General features: G+C 40.0%; 7 protein-coding genes across 7 annotated transcripts; 3 read left to right on the top strand and 4 right to left on the bottom strand.

The window, feature by feature from the left end:
• Window positions 1–23: 23 nt before the first annotated feature.
• On the bottom strand, window positions 24–1,645 carry VTP21DRAFT_6522 (uncharacterized protein; the record flags this gene model as incomplete). The annotated part of the gene is made up of 6 exons (XM_069397162.1): window positions 24–439; window positions 506–717; window positions 774–997; window positions 1,062–1,079; window positions 1,168–1,253; window positions 1,360–1,645. 6 exons carry the CDS (start codon window positions 1,643–1,645, stop codon window positions 24–26), a joined length of 1,242 nt encoding a protein of 413 aa, XP_069247037.1.
• A 259-nt stretch (window positions 1,646–1,904) lies between these two features.
• VTP21DRAFT_6523 (uncharacterized protein) lies at window positions 1,905–3,464 on the bottom strand (the record flags this gene model as incomplete). Its single annotated transcript, XM_069397163.1, has 7 exons — window positions 1,905–2,073; window positions 2,138–2,437; window positions 2,499–2,766; window positions 2,836–2,908; window positions 2,970–3,096; window positions 3,155–3,265; window positions 3,328–3,464. 7 exons carry the CDS (start codon window positions 3,462–3,464, stop codon window positions 1,905–1,907), a joined length of 1,185 nt encoding a protein of 394 aa, XP_069247038.1.
• A 442-nt stretch (window positions 3,465–3,906) lies between these two features.
• On the top strand, window positions 3,907–4,672 carry VTP21DRAFT_6524 (uncharacterized protein; the record flags this gene model as incomplete). The annotated part of the gene is made up of 5 exons (XM_069397164.1): window positions 3,907–3,988; window positions 4,080–4,170; window positions 4,231–4,308; window positions 4,371–4,523; window positions 4,588–4,672. 5 exons carry the CDS (start codon window positions 3,907–3,909, stop codon window positions 4,670–4,672), a joined length of 489 nt encoding a protein of 162 aa, XP_069247039.1.
• A 269-nt stretch (window positions 4,673–4,941) lies between these two features.
• Window positions 4,942–6,819, bottom strand: VTP21DRAFT_6525 (uncharacterized protein; the record flags this gene model as incomplete). Its single annotated transcript, XM_069397165.1, has 1 exon — window positions 4,942–6,819. One exon carries the CDS (start codon window positions 6,817–6,819, stop codon window positions 4,942–4,944), a length of 1,878 nt encoding a protein of 625 aa, XP_069247040.1.
• A 391-nt stretch (window positions 6,820–7,210) lies between these two features.
• Window positions 7,211–10,672, top strand: VTP21DRAFT_6526 (uncharacterized protein; the record flags this gene model as incomplete). The annotated part of the gene is made up of 11 exons (XM_069397166.1): window positions 7,211–7,305; window positions 7,372–7,516; window positions 7,570–7,740; window positions 7,802–8,600; window positions 8,672–9,174; window positions 9,243–9,308; window positions 9,374–9,691; window positions 9,759–9,957; window positions 10,020–10,179; window positions 10,248–10,360; window positions 10,437–10,672. 11 exons carry the CDS (start codon window positions 7,211–7,213, stop codon window positions 10,670–10,672), a joined length of 2,805 nt encoding a protein of 934 aa, XP_069247041.1.
• A 3,436-nt stretch (window positions 10,673–14,108) lies between these two features.
• Window positions 14,109–15,308, bottom strand: VTP21DRAFT_6527 (uncharacterized protein; the record flags this gene model as incomplete). The annotated part of the gene is made up of 6 exons (XM_069397167.1): window positions 14,109–14,181; window positions 14,300–14,387; window positions 14,459–14,635; window positions 14,714–14,978; window positions 15,039–15,109; window positions 15,302–15,308. The coding sequence occupies 6 exons, from the start codon at window positions 15,306–15,308 to the stop codon at window positions 14,109–14,111; spliced, it is 681 nt and encodes a 226-aa protein (XP_069247042.1).
• Window positions 15,309–15,539: 231 nt separating this feature from the next.
• VTP21DRAFT_6528 (uncharacterized protein) lies at window positions 15,540–16,821 on the top strand (the record flags this gene model as incomplete). Its single annotated transcript, XM_069397168.1, has 6 exons — window positions 15,540–15,657; window positions 15,720–15,838; window positions 15,931–16,293; window positions 16,361–16,475; window positions 16,545–16,606; window positions 16,681–16,821. The coding sequence occupies 6 exons, from the start codon at window positions 15,540–15,542 to the stop codon at window positions 16,819–16,821; spliced, it is 918 nt and encodes a 305-aa protein (XP_069247043.1).
• Window positions 16,822–17,630: the final 809 nt, after the last annotated feature.

The following is a 17,630-nucleotide window of genomic DNA, read 5'->3' on the forward strand; positions in this document are numbered from 1 at the left end:
TTAAAAGTGTTATACTGAAAAAATCAAGAAAAACTCTTCCAAACTTTATTTACTCGTCGTCTACAGTACGCTATCACAATCGCTGCCACCGAAACTGCAGTTCCCGCAACTGCTACGAATCCGTATGGGCTTTTTTCTATAAAGTTCTCAACATTCATTCCGTACAGACCCGCCACTACACCAGAGGTGGCGACTCCAAGCGTTGCTACTGTCAACTGCAAATCGTATATCATGATAGCGTTTCGATTTGCGTCCAACATTATATTCACGACCTCTTCAGTCGACTGAATGTGGTGGTGAAGCCGTGCAGCCACATTGACAATTTCGTCTGTTTGTTTGAGGTATGATTCTAAGAGAAGCTCTATTTCTTCGTGCTGTTGTTCGGTGCGGGGTCTCCCTTCTTTCTTTTCCGTGAGGTACATTGCAGCTAAATCATCATCTATACGAAACGATTATTGCGTGAAGCAAAATATAGATTCATTTGATTTTATGAATGGAGTCGTACCTTGCTCTAAAACTTCCACAATCGCATTGCGTACACCCAGCGCTTTTTGTTCGAAACGTGTTAATTTCTTTGAATATTGTAGAAGTGCTTTGAGACTTTCTTTATCGATATTCTCCTCGAGTCGAGCAAGTAAATCGGTAATTAAATTTTCAAGGACATCGAGCTCCGAATGCAAACACGAGATGACACTAATAAATATCGCCTCCAGCGCTCTACCAGGTGGGTGAGTATTCATTCCAATTTAACTGGTAGATAAATCAGTCTCTACCTGAACTCAAATGGTAATCCTCCAGTGCTCTTCCCCCGTAAACTTAGTTTCTCTTGCAGATCATATATAAATAGGCTCTGGTTATAGCTGTCAGTGGAGCCAAACGAGTCAAACAAGAGAACAGTATCAGCTTTAATGAGCGCGCGAATGTGTGTAAGGTTAACAAGGATTGCTTCTTTGCGTACTAAAATTGCAGGCATTTGATTAATAAAATGCGAATCGATCTAATAAAATGATAAACTACAAGTTAGTTCAAATGGAGGTGAAGCTCCAAAATATAAATAATACTTTGCGCAAATCTCGGGGCTGTCGAGAATAATAATAGTAAAAAATATCGAGTTATTGCTTGCATCCGTTAAGTAGAATATGGGAATATCAAGTAGGCCCTACTCACCTGTAGTCCATGCTTGGCACAGAGATCTGTCTTCAAGAATTCTCCAGCTGTCACTTTCACATTTCCTTGATGGTCAAATTCTGTACCTATAATACAGTAAACATAACAAACATTAAATATCAATGTATCAAAGTTTCCAGAATAGTGCTTATGGATCATGGTATTAATCTCAATTGACGTTCTTGAGCTTACATTTCAATTTTAATTCGTTTTTCTGTGATTTCAAATGTGGAGCTATTCTTCCCAAATCCGCTGACATTCCACGATGACTGCCCACCTCCCATCCACTGCTTAACATTAACCATGACGGGCCAGACGTTGTGGAACTTCCCGGCAGGTTATATTTGGAGGGGCCGGATAGAATGTTGCTCTGTAAGAATTGCCGCGGTGTATGAAGTGAGCGCTGGAGCAGATTCTGAGGGTAGAAGAAGTTAACATGCAAAGGAGTGCGCGTCCTTATAGTGCGAAACGGAAGCATTGATGAGCAAATTTTTGGTTGACAAGACTGGGTACTATTAATTTTTATTCGGCGGGTTATATTGTTGTACATATGGCAGTCACACAGCTTTACATCATGTCTCTAAGGTATGTACTTGAGAATCTCTTTGCTATTAATAAAATACTGCTCATGAACATAAGGATGTACAGTAAAATCCTGCGAATTCATGTAAAATAAATAAATAAGAACCGATATATTACATGATATTGTTCCAAAAAAAAAATAGTTCAATCTTTCTCTAGTTTGCTTTGATATCTTTTTTTTTCTTGATGGTAAGGCAATTGATATCGAAATACGTGCACAGCTCGTCAATCACTGATAGCGAGAAATGGGTGTAAATAGCTAGCGAGAAAGCAAGACATGCATAGATATAATAGGCCTCTAACTTCCCGGTAAACAAAGGTTTGCTGTATTTGTGTTCAACGTTATTAGTTGATAAATCGGAGTAATGATAATGCGAATTATACTTACATATTGAATAATGACTGCATATTCGCATTAATTGACCCAATTGCAAACGGAATCAAATTTCTTTTATAGAAGGGGAAAGGTGCTTTTGTAACGTGTGCCAAAATCATACCGCCAACCATGTAGCCAAACGTTAGCCCAAAAAAGAGCGTGAAAGATACAAAATGCTCTATTAAGATCTCGGGGGAAGCACGAACCCATGCGAGCACGATGCCGACAAGCAGGAGGTAAGGCACAAGGTTGAGGAAAGGGGCAATCAGGGGTTTGTTGACTTTCTTACGTGCTTTGATGACATTAATTGCGCTATATATGAAAGGAGTGGTAAATGAGACGAAGTTCATATTTAAACAGGATTCTGACATACGCTGTAATTGTGTTGAAGGTGAGTCCTAACGCGCCAAAATACATAAATAGTATGTTATAGGGTGTGTTAGGCAGCCAGGGGAGTGTAGAGGCAGAGAGGCCAAGACCGTCTCTCAATCCAGTATCCCACCACAGAGGACCCTTTAATCCGGAGAGGAAATGAATAGAAATTAGAATAATGACACCCTCAACAGGGCCACTAAATGCACTGAGGTAGAGTGTGCCTGTATAATATTCTTCCCAAGTTGACAAGTAAAAGTTACAGGCGCCTAATTATGTAAAGCAGCTTGTTAGACGCTCACAATTCCAGGATATTCACTCAAAAATTGGGTACTCACTCAGCAGAACACTGTTCAGTGCCCACCAGGTTCCCTGCAGGTTCAGTGAGGAAATTACCAGCAAGCCCCCGAGCTTTTATAAAGTAGAGCTAAATTTAACTACATATTTATAATGTAAATATTTTAACACTTACTGTCGTGTTTAAAGCATCACATCCGTGATCAAATAGCTCTCCCAATGGCCCAGATGTACCTGTTCTCCTAGCTTGCTTACCATCTATAGCATCAAATGATTGGTATACAAAGAGTCCAATAGCAAACCTAAGCAATCACTTATTTAGTTAATCCAAGAGACAGTTTATCTATGGAAACTTCTTACGTATAATAAGCCCAATTGGGACAAGGTGTATTATAATCAGGAGACAAGTATATCAAAGTAAGAACATTGGCAACTACAGCAAGAAGTCCTAGAAGCGTTATCAAATTCGGCCTGTTTCAGGCAATAGTTAGTATTGAGTGAACATCAAGTATGCTTGCAGAGTGCATATTTACGCAACGCTAGTTGGGAAGAGCTTCACCAGATTGATCCAGTATGGTCCCAATACGTATTTCGAAAGCAGTGAGTGGTCTACTCCAGAGTATCGATAAAGACGCAAATTATCGCGGTATTCGGGTTTGATATAGGTCATCTTAAACTAAGAAGAAGTGTGCTGAAAAAGCTCACATGCGCACATAAGGAAAATAGAGTTTTGAAAAATATTTGTATGGAGACACGCTTTTAAAAGAATACTGGAGAAGAAAATTGTGACTGCACAAATCCACCGTCACAGCATGTAAACAATCATGTGGTAGTCATATGTGGGCTCTCCAAAAGTTTATACATACTCATTTCGCCAATAGCTATTAAATTTTGCTCTCTAACTGCCCCAACACGAAGATTATTCCTACCACAACCCTAAGCATAGATATGCGCATATGAAAAATTTTAAAGATTTTTTTATCGAAATTGAAATCAGCTGGATATTAAAATCAAACCTAGTAACCTAACCTAATTCTGACGTCTAAAATAATCGAAATGATACACTTTTCGTTGCCCCAAATATTTCCATACGATAGAAAGGTCCTCGCGTAATGGCCACCTACGCACCTCCACGGCATCTTCAGCGCGGTCAGATCGAGGAAGAAGATGCTGCGATCCTTAAGCTTGGAATTGGTCAGGATTCTTCAAAAGATATAACAAGATTTTACATCTCATTTATATTGATGAATTAAATCTGTTGATTCTATTTTTTTCGATGGATCAGAATACGAAGGCGTTCATTGTCTTGCTAACTCAGAAGTAAAAATCCTGCTTGAACAGCAGATTAATAACGAACCCAATAAGCCGCTGACAAAGTGATTTTAGATATAAGTTTCGTTTATATTTTTTGACTTAATTGTGCTTCTCGTTTATAGTGTGTATCAAAAGACACTTCAGCATGTTAAGGAATTCAGTCGCTTTCATACACATGACACCCATAGAGAGATCCGAAAGTAATTTTTTTTTACCGTATTTTGCTATGTGGAAGAGACTATATAATTTGATAATATACCAGTTTACTCGACATGGGCGACCTACCGGAGCAACAGCGCGATGGAGATCCTGAGCATTACATGCATACTAAACTGAGGCTAGAACCGTTTGAAAAGGCTCAACTCATCAATTTATGTTGTGAGGACTCTGAAGAAGCGAAATCCCTGATACCAAGGTATATAACGTGAAATTAATCGAACCTTGTGTATACTTCTAATATGTTCGAAAAACTACTCTAGCTTGAACCGACCAGAAGTTGATGATGATGAACTACAGAAAATTCTCAATGATCTGCTCAATATTAAGAAATTTCAAACTATCTAAAGTGGTCTGTATGGCTAGTATGCTTTTCTTTGTTTTGTCGTTTGTTTGTGATTATCCAAAGGTGACTATCACTCAAGACATTTTTGTTTACCTTGTAAAATACTTTTGATTCTGCGAATCCCGATCATCTTCCTCCTTTCCTATATTCTGGGCAATACTTTTTTTTTGCTTGACGTGTTAATTATATTAATGCAAATCAAAATAGATACGAGTCACTCAAGTGAAAAGTTGATGTCAAATACGCTTATTAAGATTAAAGATTGTGATTCTTACCCTTTATGTATTCGCACATCTTTTTGCTCTCTAATCCAACATTCTAAAGTTAATAGCAAATTTCCCAAGCTTTTACCACCTTGACCCATCTGCCTTTCCCAAACAAGTTTCTCAAGATCATGCACCAAATCTTGGATTTCCCTTTCTAGCGGTAGTGACCCATCTTCTCGTACCAATCGAGGATTCAACATTCTATCAAAAAATCGTGACCATAGGTCCACACGCCAATAGCGCTTCAACGGCTCTGCTGGCTTATATTTTATGTTTCCCTTAGTATTTTTCACTTTTGCCCCTTTGAATGGAGAATCAACATTTCGAGAGCTATGCTGAGGGATGCGCGTCAACTTGAGAAAGCGACCAAAGAGCAAACAGTGCGCTATTCCTGCAATCCCAAAATAATCAATCTCGAAACTCCATGGCCTATTTTCCCGCGCTTCAGGTATTATCCAACTATTCCCATGGCCTTGTGCTTGATTGCGGGTTCGCTCTGGCGATTGAACGAAGAGTGTATTTGGTGGGAATCGCGTCATGTCTACACCATGTCCAAAATCAATAAGCGTAACCCCAACATTTTCCCAGGTATTACTCGCTGCATTCCTCTTCTCGGGATCAAATAATAGATTCCCTTGCTGCTTGATCTCTTGGAGGCCACGCAGTTGTAGTAGTATATTATCCATTTTCAAGTCGCCATGCAAAATACCTGCCTTATGCACTTCATTCATAGCCCTCAAAACTCTGGATACCAAGAATGCGGCTACCCCTTCGTCAACCGTTGTTCCTTTTGTTAAGCACGCATTAATTGCTGCGAGAAGTGTATATGCTTTTTCGGGGCTAGACCCATCATGCTCAATAAGGAGATACCCCTCGTCAGAGTAAAGATGGAGAGCTCGAGTTTCGAGGAGGAAGCGACGGGCGATAGTGGGTGGTATTCGTGCATGTAAGGATCGTAGAATGTAAAATTCCCAAGTAAGTGAGCGCAAAGGTGATTCTACTTTAAGAGCGAACCAAGCACTAGATTCGCGTTTCATTAGAGCTGCCACCTCAGCTTTTTCATCCTTATGTATCACGTTTGCAGAGGCTGGAGCGACCGATCTTAAGGTGGCGAGGTAAACTCTTGCGTATCCCCCCTCTCCTAATTTTTGATGAACACAGAAGACATCCTTATCTTCTGTTTGGCCACAGCATTCAAATGCAATTGTGCATGAATGCGTCGGTACATTTTCCTTTGTCTTTGATTTTCCAATCCCATGCATAATTCTTAACGTCTTCTCGATTCTAAGTGCAGCATTTTTAACGGTGGGTCGATGATCATGGAATCCTTGGTAAGTACGAAGAGGGGGGTCGAGGGTGGTAAGTATCGCGGATCGGATATGAGGATCAAAAGGATCGCGTACTTTGGATGGGGCCGGAGTTTTTATATTGGAAATGGATGTGATTCGCGATGCAGATAGCACGGGACGTGGAGTAGATATTGACGTGGAATTAACTTCAGCTCTATGTAGACTCGAGTTATATGCATGCGTAACAGAGCGCTGAGACTGGGGAGTTGCCAAAACTCTTGAACCCAACCCTATGGCGCTTAACCTTCCAGTATGAATTGTTTGCCAAATATTACTCTCCTGTCCACCTTCTCTTGAAGTAATTACTGACGGAGTAGGCTCAGGACGCACTTGCTGGAGACGCGGAGTTCGCCCTGTCACTGGCTGTGGAATTTTAATCTCTCGGAAGGGTGCACGGGAATATCGTGCTCTTATTTCCTCAAACGAAAACTCGCCAGTGTCAGTGTAATAACGCGCTAAGTCAGTAACCAAGCGTTCAAGTCGGGGTTGGGGATCCGCGATCCAAACAAGGGTATGCTCTCGTGGATGTGACATTCACGTAATTTTTTATCCTTGAACTTCACAAGAACTCATGGAGAAATACTCATTAAAATTACTGTTCGTATATATGCTAATTATACCGGAGAAATGGCAAAATGGAGTAGAAAAACACCAAATATTAACAAATTACCAGCTTTAGTGTACCTGTGAAGCGAGAAAAGGGTAGAATGTAGACTATATGCGGGATAGTCAAATCGAACTGATGTACTTCAGCAATTCCTGTAATATCTATTCCCAAAATTTCGAAAATACAAAGTAGAATACTTTAGTTAAATTATAGTTAGTTAAAATGTGGATCCTGTGACTCGTTTTTTTGGTGGTGGCACGACCAGTAGCTGGAGTAGACGCTCGCGTTTAACACCTCAATCGATTTTCTTCATTCAATATGGCCGACTCTTCGATACTGAGCAAGCAGATCGTTCGCGGCCTCAACGATAAATTATATGAAAAAAGGAAAATCGCTGCACTAGAGGTCGAAAAGTAAGATATTAATTTTCTTGAAGGGGCAAAATTCAAAGAAAGAAAATCCAAATTAACATTTCTTAGACTCATTCGTGAAAACATTAAGACTCCGGACCGAGTGCGTCAAATCCTGAATACACTGGTGCAAGATTTTGCATATTCTATTCACCCTAATGCACGAAATGGTGGATTGATAGCCTTAGCCGCTGCAAGCATCGCACTTGGAAATGTAGGGTTGGTTTTTATTTCAATGGTTCTTTTTTCTTAAACTTTTTGAATTAGCAGGAGCTTGCCGGGTATCTGGACGATATCATTCCACCAGTACTTGCGTGTTTTACTGACCAAGACACACGAGTGAGATATTATGCATGTGAAAGTATGTATAATATAGCAAAAGTAGCAAGAGGAGAGGTACTGCGATACTTTAACGAAATATTTGATGCTCTGAGCAAGGTAAATGCTAGATTTCTCTTTGGTTTGAAACTCTCTTGTAATTGATCATAATTATAAATAGCTGGCCGCAGATTCTGAACTCTCTGTTAAGAATGGAGCGGAACTTGTAGATCGCCTTATCAAGGATATAGTTTCAGAGCAAGCAACAACTTACATCTCCTATGTTACTCCTTTGGGTGAACACATTACTGACCATGAATCTACTGGAGAGGAACAAGAACCCGATGAAGCGGACCCTAATCTGCCTGATGACCTTCCAGCTTCACTTCCTCGTAACACTGCATTCCAACTTCCGAAATTCATCCCACTACTCGCCGAACGTATCTACTCACTCAACCCATTTACCCGCTCATTCCTTGTCTCATGGATAACTGTGCTTGACTCTATCCCTGACCTGGAGCTTGTATCATTTCTCCCCGAATTTCTGGACGGGTTATTGAAATTTTTAAGTGATCCCAATCCAGATATACGATTGGCTACTTCAGCAGTGCTGGCTGATTTTTTGAGAGAAATAAGAGAGGCTGCAGAACTCACACAGCGTCAAGCAAGAATGGACCAAGAAAAAGAGCTAAGGGAACGAGAACCAGGTCAGGACGAAACCACATTATCAGAGACTGCCAGCGTCAATTCAGCGTCCGCACGGGAGAGTGGAGATATTAGTGGAGAAAAGAGTGAGTTGGGAGAGGATGGAGAAGGATCAGAGATTAAACATCTGGGCGAAGAAAATGATCCTTGGGATGCGATAGGATTACCGAGCGAAAGCGAGGGAAAAGGAAAAGGGATTTGGGTACCAGGACAAGGCGTTGTCGTAGACTATGTAAGAATAACACAAATATTTCTGCCTCATTTATCATCATCAGGTTCGCATTATTGGGCTGCACTGGGAAACCAGACAATTTTCTGATTCTATTTATTTTATTGCTACATTTAGATGAGGAAATACAACAAACTGCCCTCCGATGGATCAATGAATTCATCATACTTGCCAAGGATGTGATGGTTGTCTTCACACCCCAGCTCATTAGCGCGGTATTGCCATGTCTTGCACATCCGATACACTCTATACGTACCATTGCTATAGAAACGAACAATAATCTTCACAAGCTCATCTTCGACGCCCCTACATCTTCCGCCACGCCTAGCTCACAATTACAGTCACAATCTCAAACGAGCGGAGGAAGCGAGCCTTCGACATCACCACCTTCACATACTTCCCCTGTTACCTCTCCTACACCAGCAGAGCAGGCAGTTTCAGCAACACGAGTTTCAGATCCCCAACAACAGCAATACCATGACTCAAGTCAACCAAATGATCCGTTTGACTACCAAGCGACCGTAAATACGCTTACATTACAATTTTTGAATGAGCACGAAGAGACTAGAGTAGCTGCACTTGAATGGCTACTAATGCTCCATAAAAAGCTGCCGAAAAAGGTTAATTCCACGTGCACATGTTAACCCACTTCCAAAGTTTTTCATCGTTTTCTTGCCTGATTTTGTAGATTCTAGTATCAGATGATGGAACCTTCCCGGCCTTATTGAAAACACTCTCGGATCCTTCTGAGGAGGTAATATATTTTAAATTTATCCCTGTAGTGTTAACCTCCGCTTAACCACCTCTTTTTTCCTAAAGGTTGTTAAACGTGATCTCCAACTGCTGGCCCAGATATCCTCTTATTCTGATACCGAATATTTCACTCTATTCATGATGAATCTTCTCTCCCTCTTCAGCACAGATCGAAGATTACTTGAAACTCGCGGTAGTCTGATCATACGACAACTTTGCTTGAGCTTGAATTCGGAGAGAATATACCGGACTTTCGCGGAGATATTGGAGAAAGACGAGGACCTGGAATTTGCTAGTATTATGGTGCAAAATCTAAACATCATCTTGATTACCTCACCAGAATTGGCAGATTTGCGAAAAAGACTAAAGAATTTGGAAACGAAGGTACCCCCATTTTATGATCGAGACTATGCTATATTATAACTAATTCCCCTTGCGCTGACAATGCTAGGATGGGCAGATGCTCTTTACGGCTCTTTATCGTTCTTGGTGCCATAATGCTGTAGCTACATTCTCGCTGTGTCTTCTGGCGCAAGCTTACGAGCATGCCGCAAGTCTGTTGCAAAACTTCGCAGAATTAGATATTACAGTCAACTTTCTAATTCAGATCGACAAACTGGTGCAACTGCTAGAATCACCGGTGTTCACATGTGAGTTCCACTTACCGTTTTCTTTCTTAGGCATGCTGGTGATTTTGATTCATGTCGTCTAGATTTACGTCTACAACTACTGGAACCTGAAAAATATCCACATTTATTCAAATGTTTGTACGGCTTGCTGATGTTACTTCCACAAAGCAGTGCGTTTGCAACTTTGCGAAGCCGATTGAATAGTGTCAGCTCACTGGGGTTTTTGCATCTTGTTCCACGCAGGTACGGATTGATAAGTACATAATTAAGTAGACGGAAAGGTGAAACGAGTGCTGTATATTTATTTTTAGCGAAACGATGTCAAAACGTCCTATTAAACCCAAGGATGATGGCATCAAATTCCAGGAACTCCTGGCGCACTTTCGAGCTGTTCAGGCGAAGCACGAAAAATCGAGGCGCCAAGGTACAATCGCTTGGAAACTCAAACTTTTAGGCATTGTTTCGTTCACATTTCTCTTTGTATTCATATATGACAACAGTTCTACAAGCATTGGGGCCCGCTGCGACTTCTCCTCCTACTCGACCTGCCCGTCGCTCTATTCGTGAAAGATCGATGCAAAATACTACGGCAAGTACTGCTCAGAAGCCGAGAGCTAACCTTCACACACCGACGCTGCCAAATGGAGCAGGTCTAGGAGGAATGAGATCAGCTAGTCCATCATCTTCAGGCATTCGAGTGCAGCAGAACAAGCGGAGTTTAGCGAGAAAAACATGAAACATTCGTGATTTTATGCAATGACAATAGTAATATTTTGGTTGCTATTCTGTTTTTCCAATATAGAGATTGGTTATTGGATGATGTATTCCGACGAGATGGGATGAAATTCCTTTAAAGGAAGGGAAATGAACATGCACACAATTGAAAGAGAATGAAAGATCGAAAGAAGGAACGAGTGTTCAGAAATAAACTATAATAAATGGGAAAGCATAGTGGAAGAGAAATAATAATATGTACATTTTAACACATCCATTCGCACCCAAACTTACAAGATGCTACAGCTTTCACCTGCCTCTCTCGTCACCTTTATTTGCTTTTTCCATAGCTCTGCGTATTTCTCACACTTTTCCGCGTGTTTAAGAGCCTCGCCTTTATCATTGAACCAGGTTGAGCATCCATAGCAGGCATAGGCTCCAGACGGCGCCGGAGGTTGTTGACGCGATTGCTGAGGTGCACTTTGCTGGAAAGGATAATAATAAGGAGGATAGGTAGGATGATATTGAGGTAGCTGGTAAAGATATTGCGGCGGAATGGTGAAGGTGCAATAAGGACAAGGATAAAGGAAGGAAGAAGAATATGGTAAATACTGGTACGGAAAATAAGGCATCGAGTGGAATTATTGAAGTATTCTTGAAATTTCTACTGGTAAATGCTTATTTTTTATAGCCTACAATATTGAGACAATGAGACGGGATGGTGAGCAAGAGTAATTTCAAAAGAAGTTTTTAATGGAATTTTCAGAAAAGTGCTACCGAGGTCGAAGAGTGCAGCAGGAATAAAAGGTAGAATATTCTTTGAGAGCAACATAGAGCAAATTTCTTGTTCTAGAATTGGATAAATGAAAAGAAATAAAGCTCGTTTCGAGTTTCGAAATTGGAGTTAATATCGGACCGTTGCCATCTGAAAAGTCCACACTCTAGTTCTAATGGGCAAGCTAGTGTGAAGCTTTCATGGCCACCTGAGCTAGTGATACCCCCACTCCCTCCAAGAATCTAGAAATTTCCGTCGAAATGAACAGGTAATATCATAGGATATGAGAAAAAGTATAAAGTCGCCGTAAAACATGACTGGTTGAGATAATTTGGGGATCTTTTGGGAAGAATTATATTCTTGGCCGATACTCTGAATCAGCCCTGGCTTTTGAATGGTGGCTAATAATAGTCTATTTTAATTAAGATCAAGAATGAGCCAAAATTCATGAGTAGATTTTGAAGGTACGGTTTACTTGGCATCTCTTGCGACAGTAAAATGCAAGGAGCACCGCCATTTATTATTGCTATCTACTTCGTTATAAACTGGGCCCTTATGTACTTTTTCACTAGAGAATAATCACTATATTAATTTTTATACGATTATTATTCAGATTAAAAATTTCGTAATATTATGAAAGGTAACATAGAAACGGATAAAATTTCCTGGCGATGAGGTAATACAAAGTGGCAAATTATGACAGTTTTGAATCCTTTTGTTTCTTCCATGTAGAGCCGCGTGCTTCTATAAGATCATGTCACATTCAAAGGCATCTCCACCCCAACCTTCATCTCAAGATGTTATCTTTAACATTCGTGCTTTTTTAGCAGTCATTTTGATATACCTTCTTATATTATTTACTTCAAAGCGTCCTGCACCATCAATACATGGGCAATCTCCTCCAACGCGTAAACGTGAGAAATTGAAAGAAGAGCGATAAGTTAGACAATGAAAAAAGAAAAAACTATTCCCCCGCAATTGAGATTTGAATATCTTGTATATATTATATGGTTATCTTATTTTTAATCCCAACTGGATCCCTAATTGCCTATATTCTTTGTATGCATTGCAACACTAATGATTTTATTTGAATCAACATAATTCATTTATTTGGATCTGGATCCCTGGATTTCTATATCTATTCCACGTATAGCTTGGTCTTTTGATATGATGGCAAATCTTGTTATACTATCGTGTTTTATTATATAATGGTATTTTGAGTGATTAAGATTAGGTTTACTTTAAATAAATGTAGAACACGCTATTCCTTTGCCACAATGGTCCTGCATCCAGCAACATTTGCTCAACATAATAACGTAAATGAGTGTAAAAAAAGAAAAATGTAGTTTTATTCGTAATACAAAACGATTAGCGGTACTATGAATATTTAAAAGCATATTAATCAATGAAGAAAGCTTCAATCAAAGAAATGCAAAAGTACCTTGTGGAAACCAATATCGTTTGCGTATTCCCTGAAGCATTGACGGCAGAGCATCAAATTGTACTTGCGAATAAGACCAGCACGGTGAGAGCACACTCGGCTAAGAAATCATAGGATTAAGCGAGTTAGATATCAGGACAGAGTAATGTGATGCAGCATATTAGTCTCCCATCTACAACAGGGAATCCATTCATTTGTATATTTCAGAAAATAATTGCGAAAACTCTCTTCGCATTAAAAAGCTCTCACCCACACCCCACCAACCTCAAGCTTCTTTTACAAAATATATATTGACCAAATCTATAAATGAAATAACTTTACCATTCACGGGAACCTTTGCCGAAACGACGAGGACGAGAGAACCAGACTTGATCGTGAGCCATTTTTCTTTTTTATATATATTTTCTTCGCACAATCAGACTGCGATGAAGACTCTAACGAGAAAAAGGGAGAAGGAATATCAAAACAAGGAGAGAAAAAATTTTCACAATGCAACTTGTGGCTTGGCTATAGCACTGGTAAACAAAATCCTCCTTACATCGACTGCAGAGGTTAATTTACTTCTCCGCATTCTCAGCTTTTTAAGAGCTCGTGTTGCAAAGACTCAAGCCCTTCAGCGATCTTCACTAAGGGTGAGATATTATCCAAGTTTTCAATGAGAAAATTGATGATATATCCAAAGAACTAGAGGCAAAGAAAATATTAATATTAGTGGTGGAGCTATCATTGTTCTTTTCTTTCATTTGGCAGAACCTCGTCTGCATTAAAACGTATTCAACGGAGGGAACATGTTTGAATTCATCTCTGAGCTCTTGATTCATTGAAGCTTCATGATCAACAAGAGACTTAACTGCTAGAGTGACAAGATGATATTTAATGACTAGCGAAATTATCTTGGCTCACAATTTGTATCTGGCCAGAACTATTTTTTTTCGAACTCAATATCTGAGAGAGTTCCTATCTGAGAGAGGCCGTATTGATGGCTATGCTACATGCTTTTATTGCTGTAATAATTCAAATAGAAAATATCAGAATGAGTGGTGAATAATTATTTCTATACCAAATACATTGGTATAGAGTAAACTCAGTCGATGCCCAAGAAAGTTAAATGAAGGCGAAAATGAACGAGCAATTTGGACATAAGAGCAAAGGGTGAAATACTGTATATATATCTATATTATCAAACAGAGAATATAACACAAATGAAGAGATTATATGCAGCTAGATTACATGCTTTGGGCATCAATTAATTGTGCACGAAAAGTTACGCTCACGGATACGCTTTGCGATGCGCGATTTTGTCCGAGAAATAGATCTATTATGTGAGCCAAGAGAGTGGATAGAGAATATTAGCCTGCTTATTTCGTGTACTTTTTAAGAATGAAGGCAAAAAAAAAAAAATAGAAAGAAGAATCGTAACAGGGGAAACGCACCTCTTTTTACTTATGTTATCTCTTTTTGTGTATGTCTCCTCGGTGCACTCAATAGTGGCCAACGTGGCAGAGGATTCCTGGCTTCCTACTGAACGCGAGAGAATGTTGGAAAAAGAAAATTAATCCTATGCATCAAATTAAACGGCGTGGGCGCATTACACGTCAAACTAGATGCAACACTTCGACAATACTCGGTCGCCGAAAATGTAGCTACAAGATTTCCACGCACTACCTCGGTGTAATAAGCGGGATTCATTGCTTCGATACGGTCAAAATCAAGAGGTGTATCGGTGAATTCAAGTATGACAAAAGGCTCAAGGAGAATGCTATGCAGCACTGCGATATGGTCGGCAGATATAATCGCGTTAGTGGCGAGAAGAGGTAGAAGGGGAGTGCAGAAGCTTTATAACTCACTATTATGATCCTCGTTAGCGCTGAGCTCGGCAACTAGATTTTTGCCGACAATATTTAAATCATAGAACGGGTTCATCATCCTTGCCTCGGAGAGGGTCAGCGCACAGTCTGTGAAATCTGGGACGATAAAGGGAGGGAGAAGGAGCGAAGAGCAGGAGTGTAAGGGGCGGGGGAGTCGAGTGTTGGAGCGAGGGGTATTATGAGGGAGAGACATGGGGGTTCTTTGGGAGCGAAGAAGTTTGCGAAAAACTTCGGCGGGGCCAAGCTTTATATAGGCGATATTGGTTCAATAGTTGGGAAGAAGAAAACAATCCACGAAGCTTACTCGTCTTCCTAGTTGAGGAATTTTCCTCTGACTCGGGTCAATCCAGAGGCGAAAGAATGGGCTCCCAGAATCTATGCATGCAAGAAAACGCAAACAGAGGCGAAGTGGAGGAGTGTGGAGGAGTTTAAGGTTGAAGGTTTAAAGTTGAAAGTTCACCACGCTTAAAAAGAAAAAGAAAGCTTATCTTCAAGAGACACGTTGGGCATCTTAGTGTTGCTCAGTAAGATTTGCCCAGAAATCGATCCTGGCTTGAGATGATATACTGTACATGGAATTTAAGAATCAAAATCATAATCGGCTGTAGATGCGAGGTGAATCCAAATCAATGGCTTTGAGAAAGCAGTAGAGATATGTGCTCTAGGAGAAAATTCCCTTAGTAATTTTCTCTGCCCTGACCGTCACACAGTACACGAGCATTTTCCAATAAGCCCGATGTCCTACTTCCAATCTAACCCCTCTGTCTCCTTTCCTCTCTTTAAAATAAAGTCTAGCTAGTGCAAAATGCAGTGCTCCTGGCTGTTTACGGTGCTGGTCACCCTATCCCTTCTCCATCCTTCCCTCTCATCCACGCAGCCGTTCATCCCGTTGCAAACCCATTCCATCTATCCGCCCTATATTGGTCAGTAATCTACTTATGTTAATTTATATGCTCAATTGAACTCAAGATCATGTCGAATACAGACCAGGAGCTACAAAGTCGCTGGTGGGATTTCGGTGGCGATGCGATTGTGAATACTATGAAATACGTGCGTCTGACATCGGACCAGCCCTCGCAGAGCGGCTATCTGTGGAGTCGACTGGTATATTCTGACTGCTATTCCACTATGATCTCGAATACTTTTCTAATGAGAAAAAAAATTTTTTTCTTCTCTTCTCTCTCCCGCACCTTTAGCCACTTTCTGTTGAAAACTTCGAAATTGAATTCGAATTCCATGTGTCTTCCACTCGAGACGATCATCTCTATGGCGATGGATTTGGTCTTTTCCTTACCACCCAACGAGCTGAAGTTGGCCCGGTGTTTGGTTTCCGAGATCGCTTCAATGGCCTAGGCATTTTCTTCGATAGCTATCAAAATTCTCGAAGAAGCGGACACTCATTCCCATATGTAATGGCAATGCTTGGAGATGGAGAGACATCCTATGACCATGATGAGGATGGGATGAAAAATGCTTTAGTTGGATGTGAATCAGATTTTAGAGACACAGAGAATCCAGCTAAGGGCCGTATCACATATTATCAGGGTGAATTCTTGGAGGTAATACGATCTCATACTTGAGTCAAATTGGATGGTTTTTCGAACCCTCTTCTCTCCTATATACTAGCTACAACTTAACTACGGTGGCGATGAAGATTGGACACATTGCTTCACTATCACAAATCTTACGCTTCCTGAGCATTCATATCTCGGGTTCTCCGCTCATACAGGTGATATAAGCGGTGGGGAATGAGCTCCTTTACTTCTTCGGATTGAAATTTTTAAATTCTTACGCATATACCTTGCCTTAGACAATCACGATATTATTAGCGTTACAACCCACGCCCTTAGTTCCCAAGTAGCCCATGACACGGTTTGTACCCTAATTTAATTTTTTTCTCTATTTGCGCCAATTGATAATCTTTACTTTTAACCACGATTATGCAGCCTATGCATACACAGGTGTTGAAAAAATCCTACTTCTCCCTCTGGAGCTTCCTTAAGTTTGCTTCACTTGGCGCATTGGCAACTTTTGGAGGCGTTTACTGGTATAAGAGGCACAAAGAAAATAGCCTCAAGAGATTTTAAGATGAGACTTTATGTGATATAGGAGATATTTATATATTTATTATTTATACTATTTTATTGGAATACATGGGATTCTTGGTTATTTTTCACCCTAAACAGTACACTATTCCGTACCGATACCAAATGTGACTGTCAACAATATTTGTAAACAAAATTTCCTCTATTTAAACAAGCTGGTGTTTTTATTTTTTGCAATTACACTTTTTCTTTCCCTCTATCTCCTCTTTATTTCTCACACCATTCATTCATATCTCCCATAGTATACATAATTTATTGCAATTCATACTCATGCAATAGTGAGGATGCTACTCTGCAATTTTCAATAGGTAAGGCCAAATTCCTTCATTTCTATGCTCTAGTATCATTACATGATGAATTTCATAATTGGTCCGTGTTTATGAGCGGCTTAAGACCCCGATCTATGAATATAAACGTGCCTTTACACAGCACATTTTTCTGATATATCTAGTTGAACATTTTCTTCGTTCAATCAATTTTATTTAAAATCAACTAAGATCACTAATATGGCTCTTTTGCTATGCTTTTCTGTAGATTGCCCCTGAGATGATACCCCCGACTCTACGTGTTTTTGCATATTTAAATTAATAAAGATAAATATTTTATCATAATGGTCATTTCACTTAAGTTTGTTTTCGTCTTGTTGGCTTCGGAATCGGAATTCTTTTGGATTGGAATTCTTGTTCGCAATTGCTGCGGCGAAGTGAGATTTCTTAGCCTTGAATTGGAACTCAGTGTGGATAAAGCAATTTTATCTCTAATATCATTTTTTCTCTTTAATTGCGGGGGAG

This window comes from Calcarisporiella thermophila (assembly GCF_041956535.1).
Source record: "Calcarisporiella thermophila strain CBS 279.70 unplaced genomic scaffold VTP21scaffold_27, whole genome shotgun sequence".
Lineage (NCBI taxonomy): Eukaryota > Fungi > Calcarisporiellomycota > Calcarisporiellomycetes > Calcarisporiellales > Calcarisporiellaceae > Calcarisporiella > Calcarisporiella thermophila.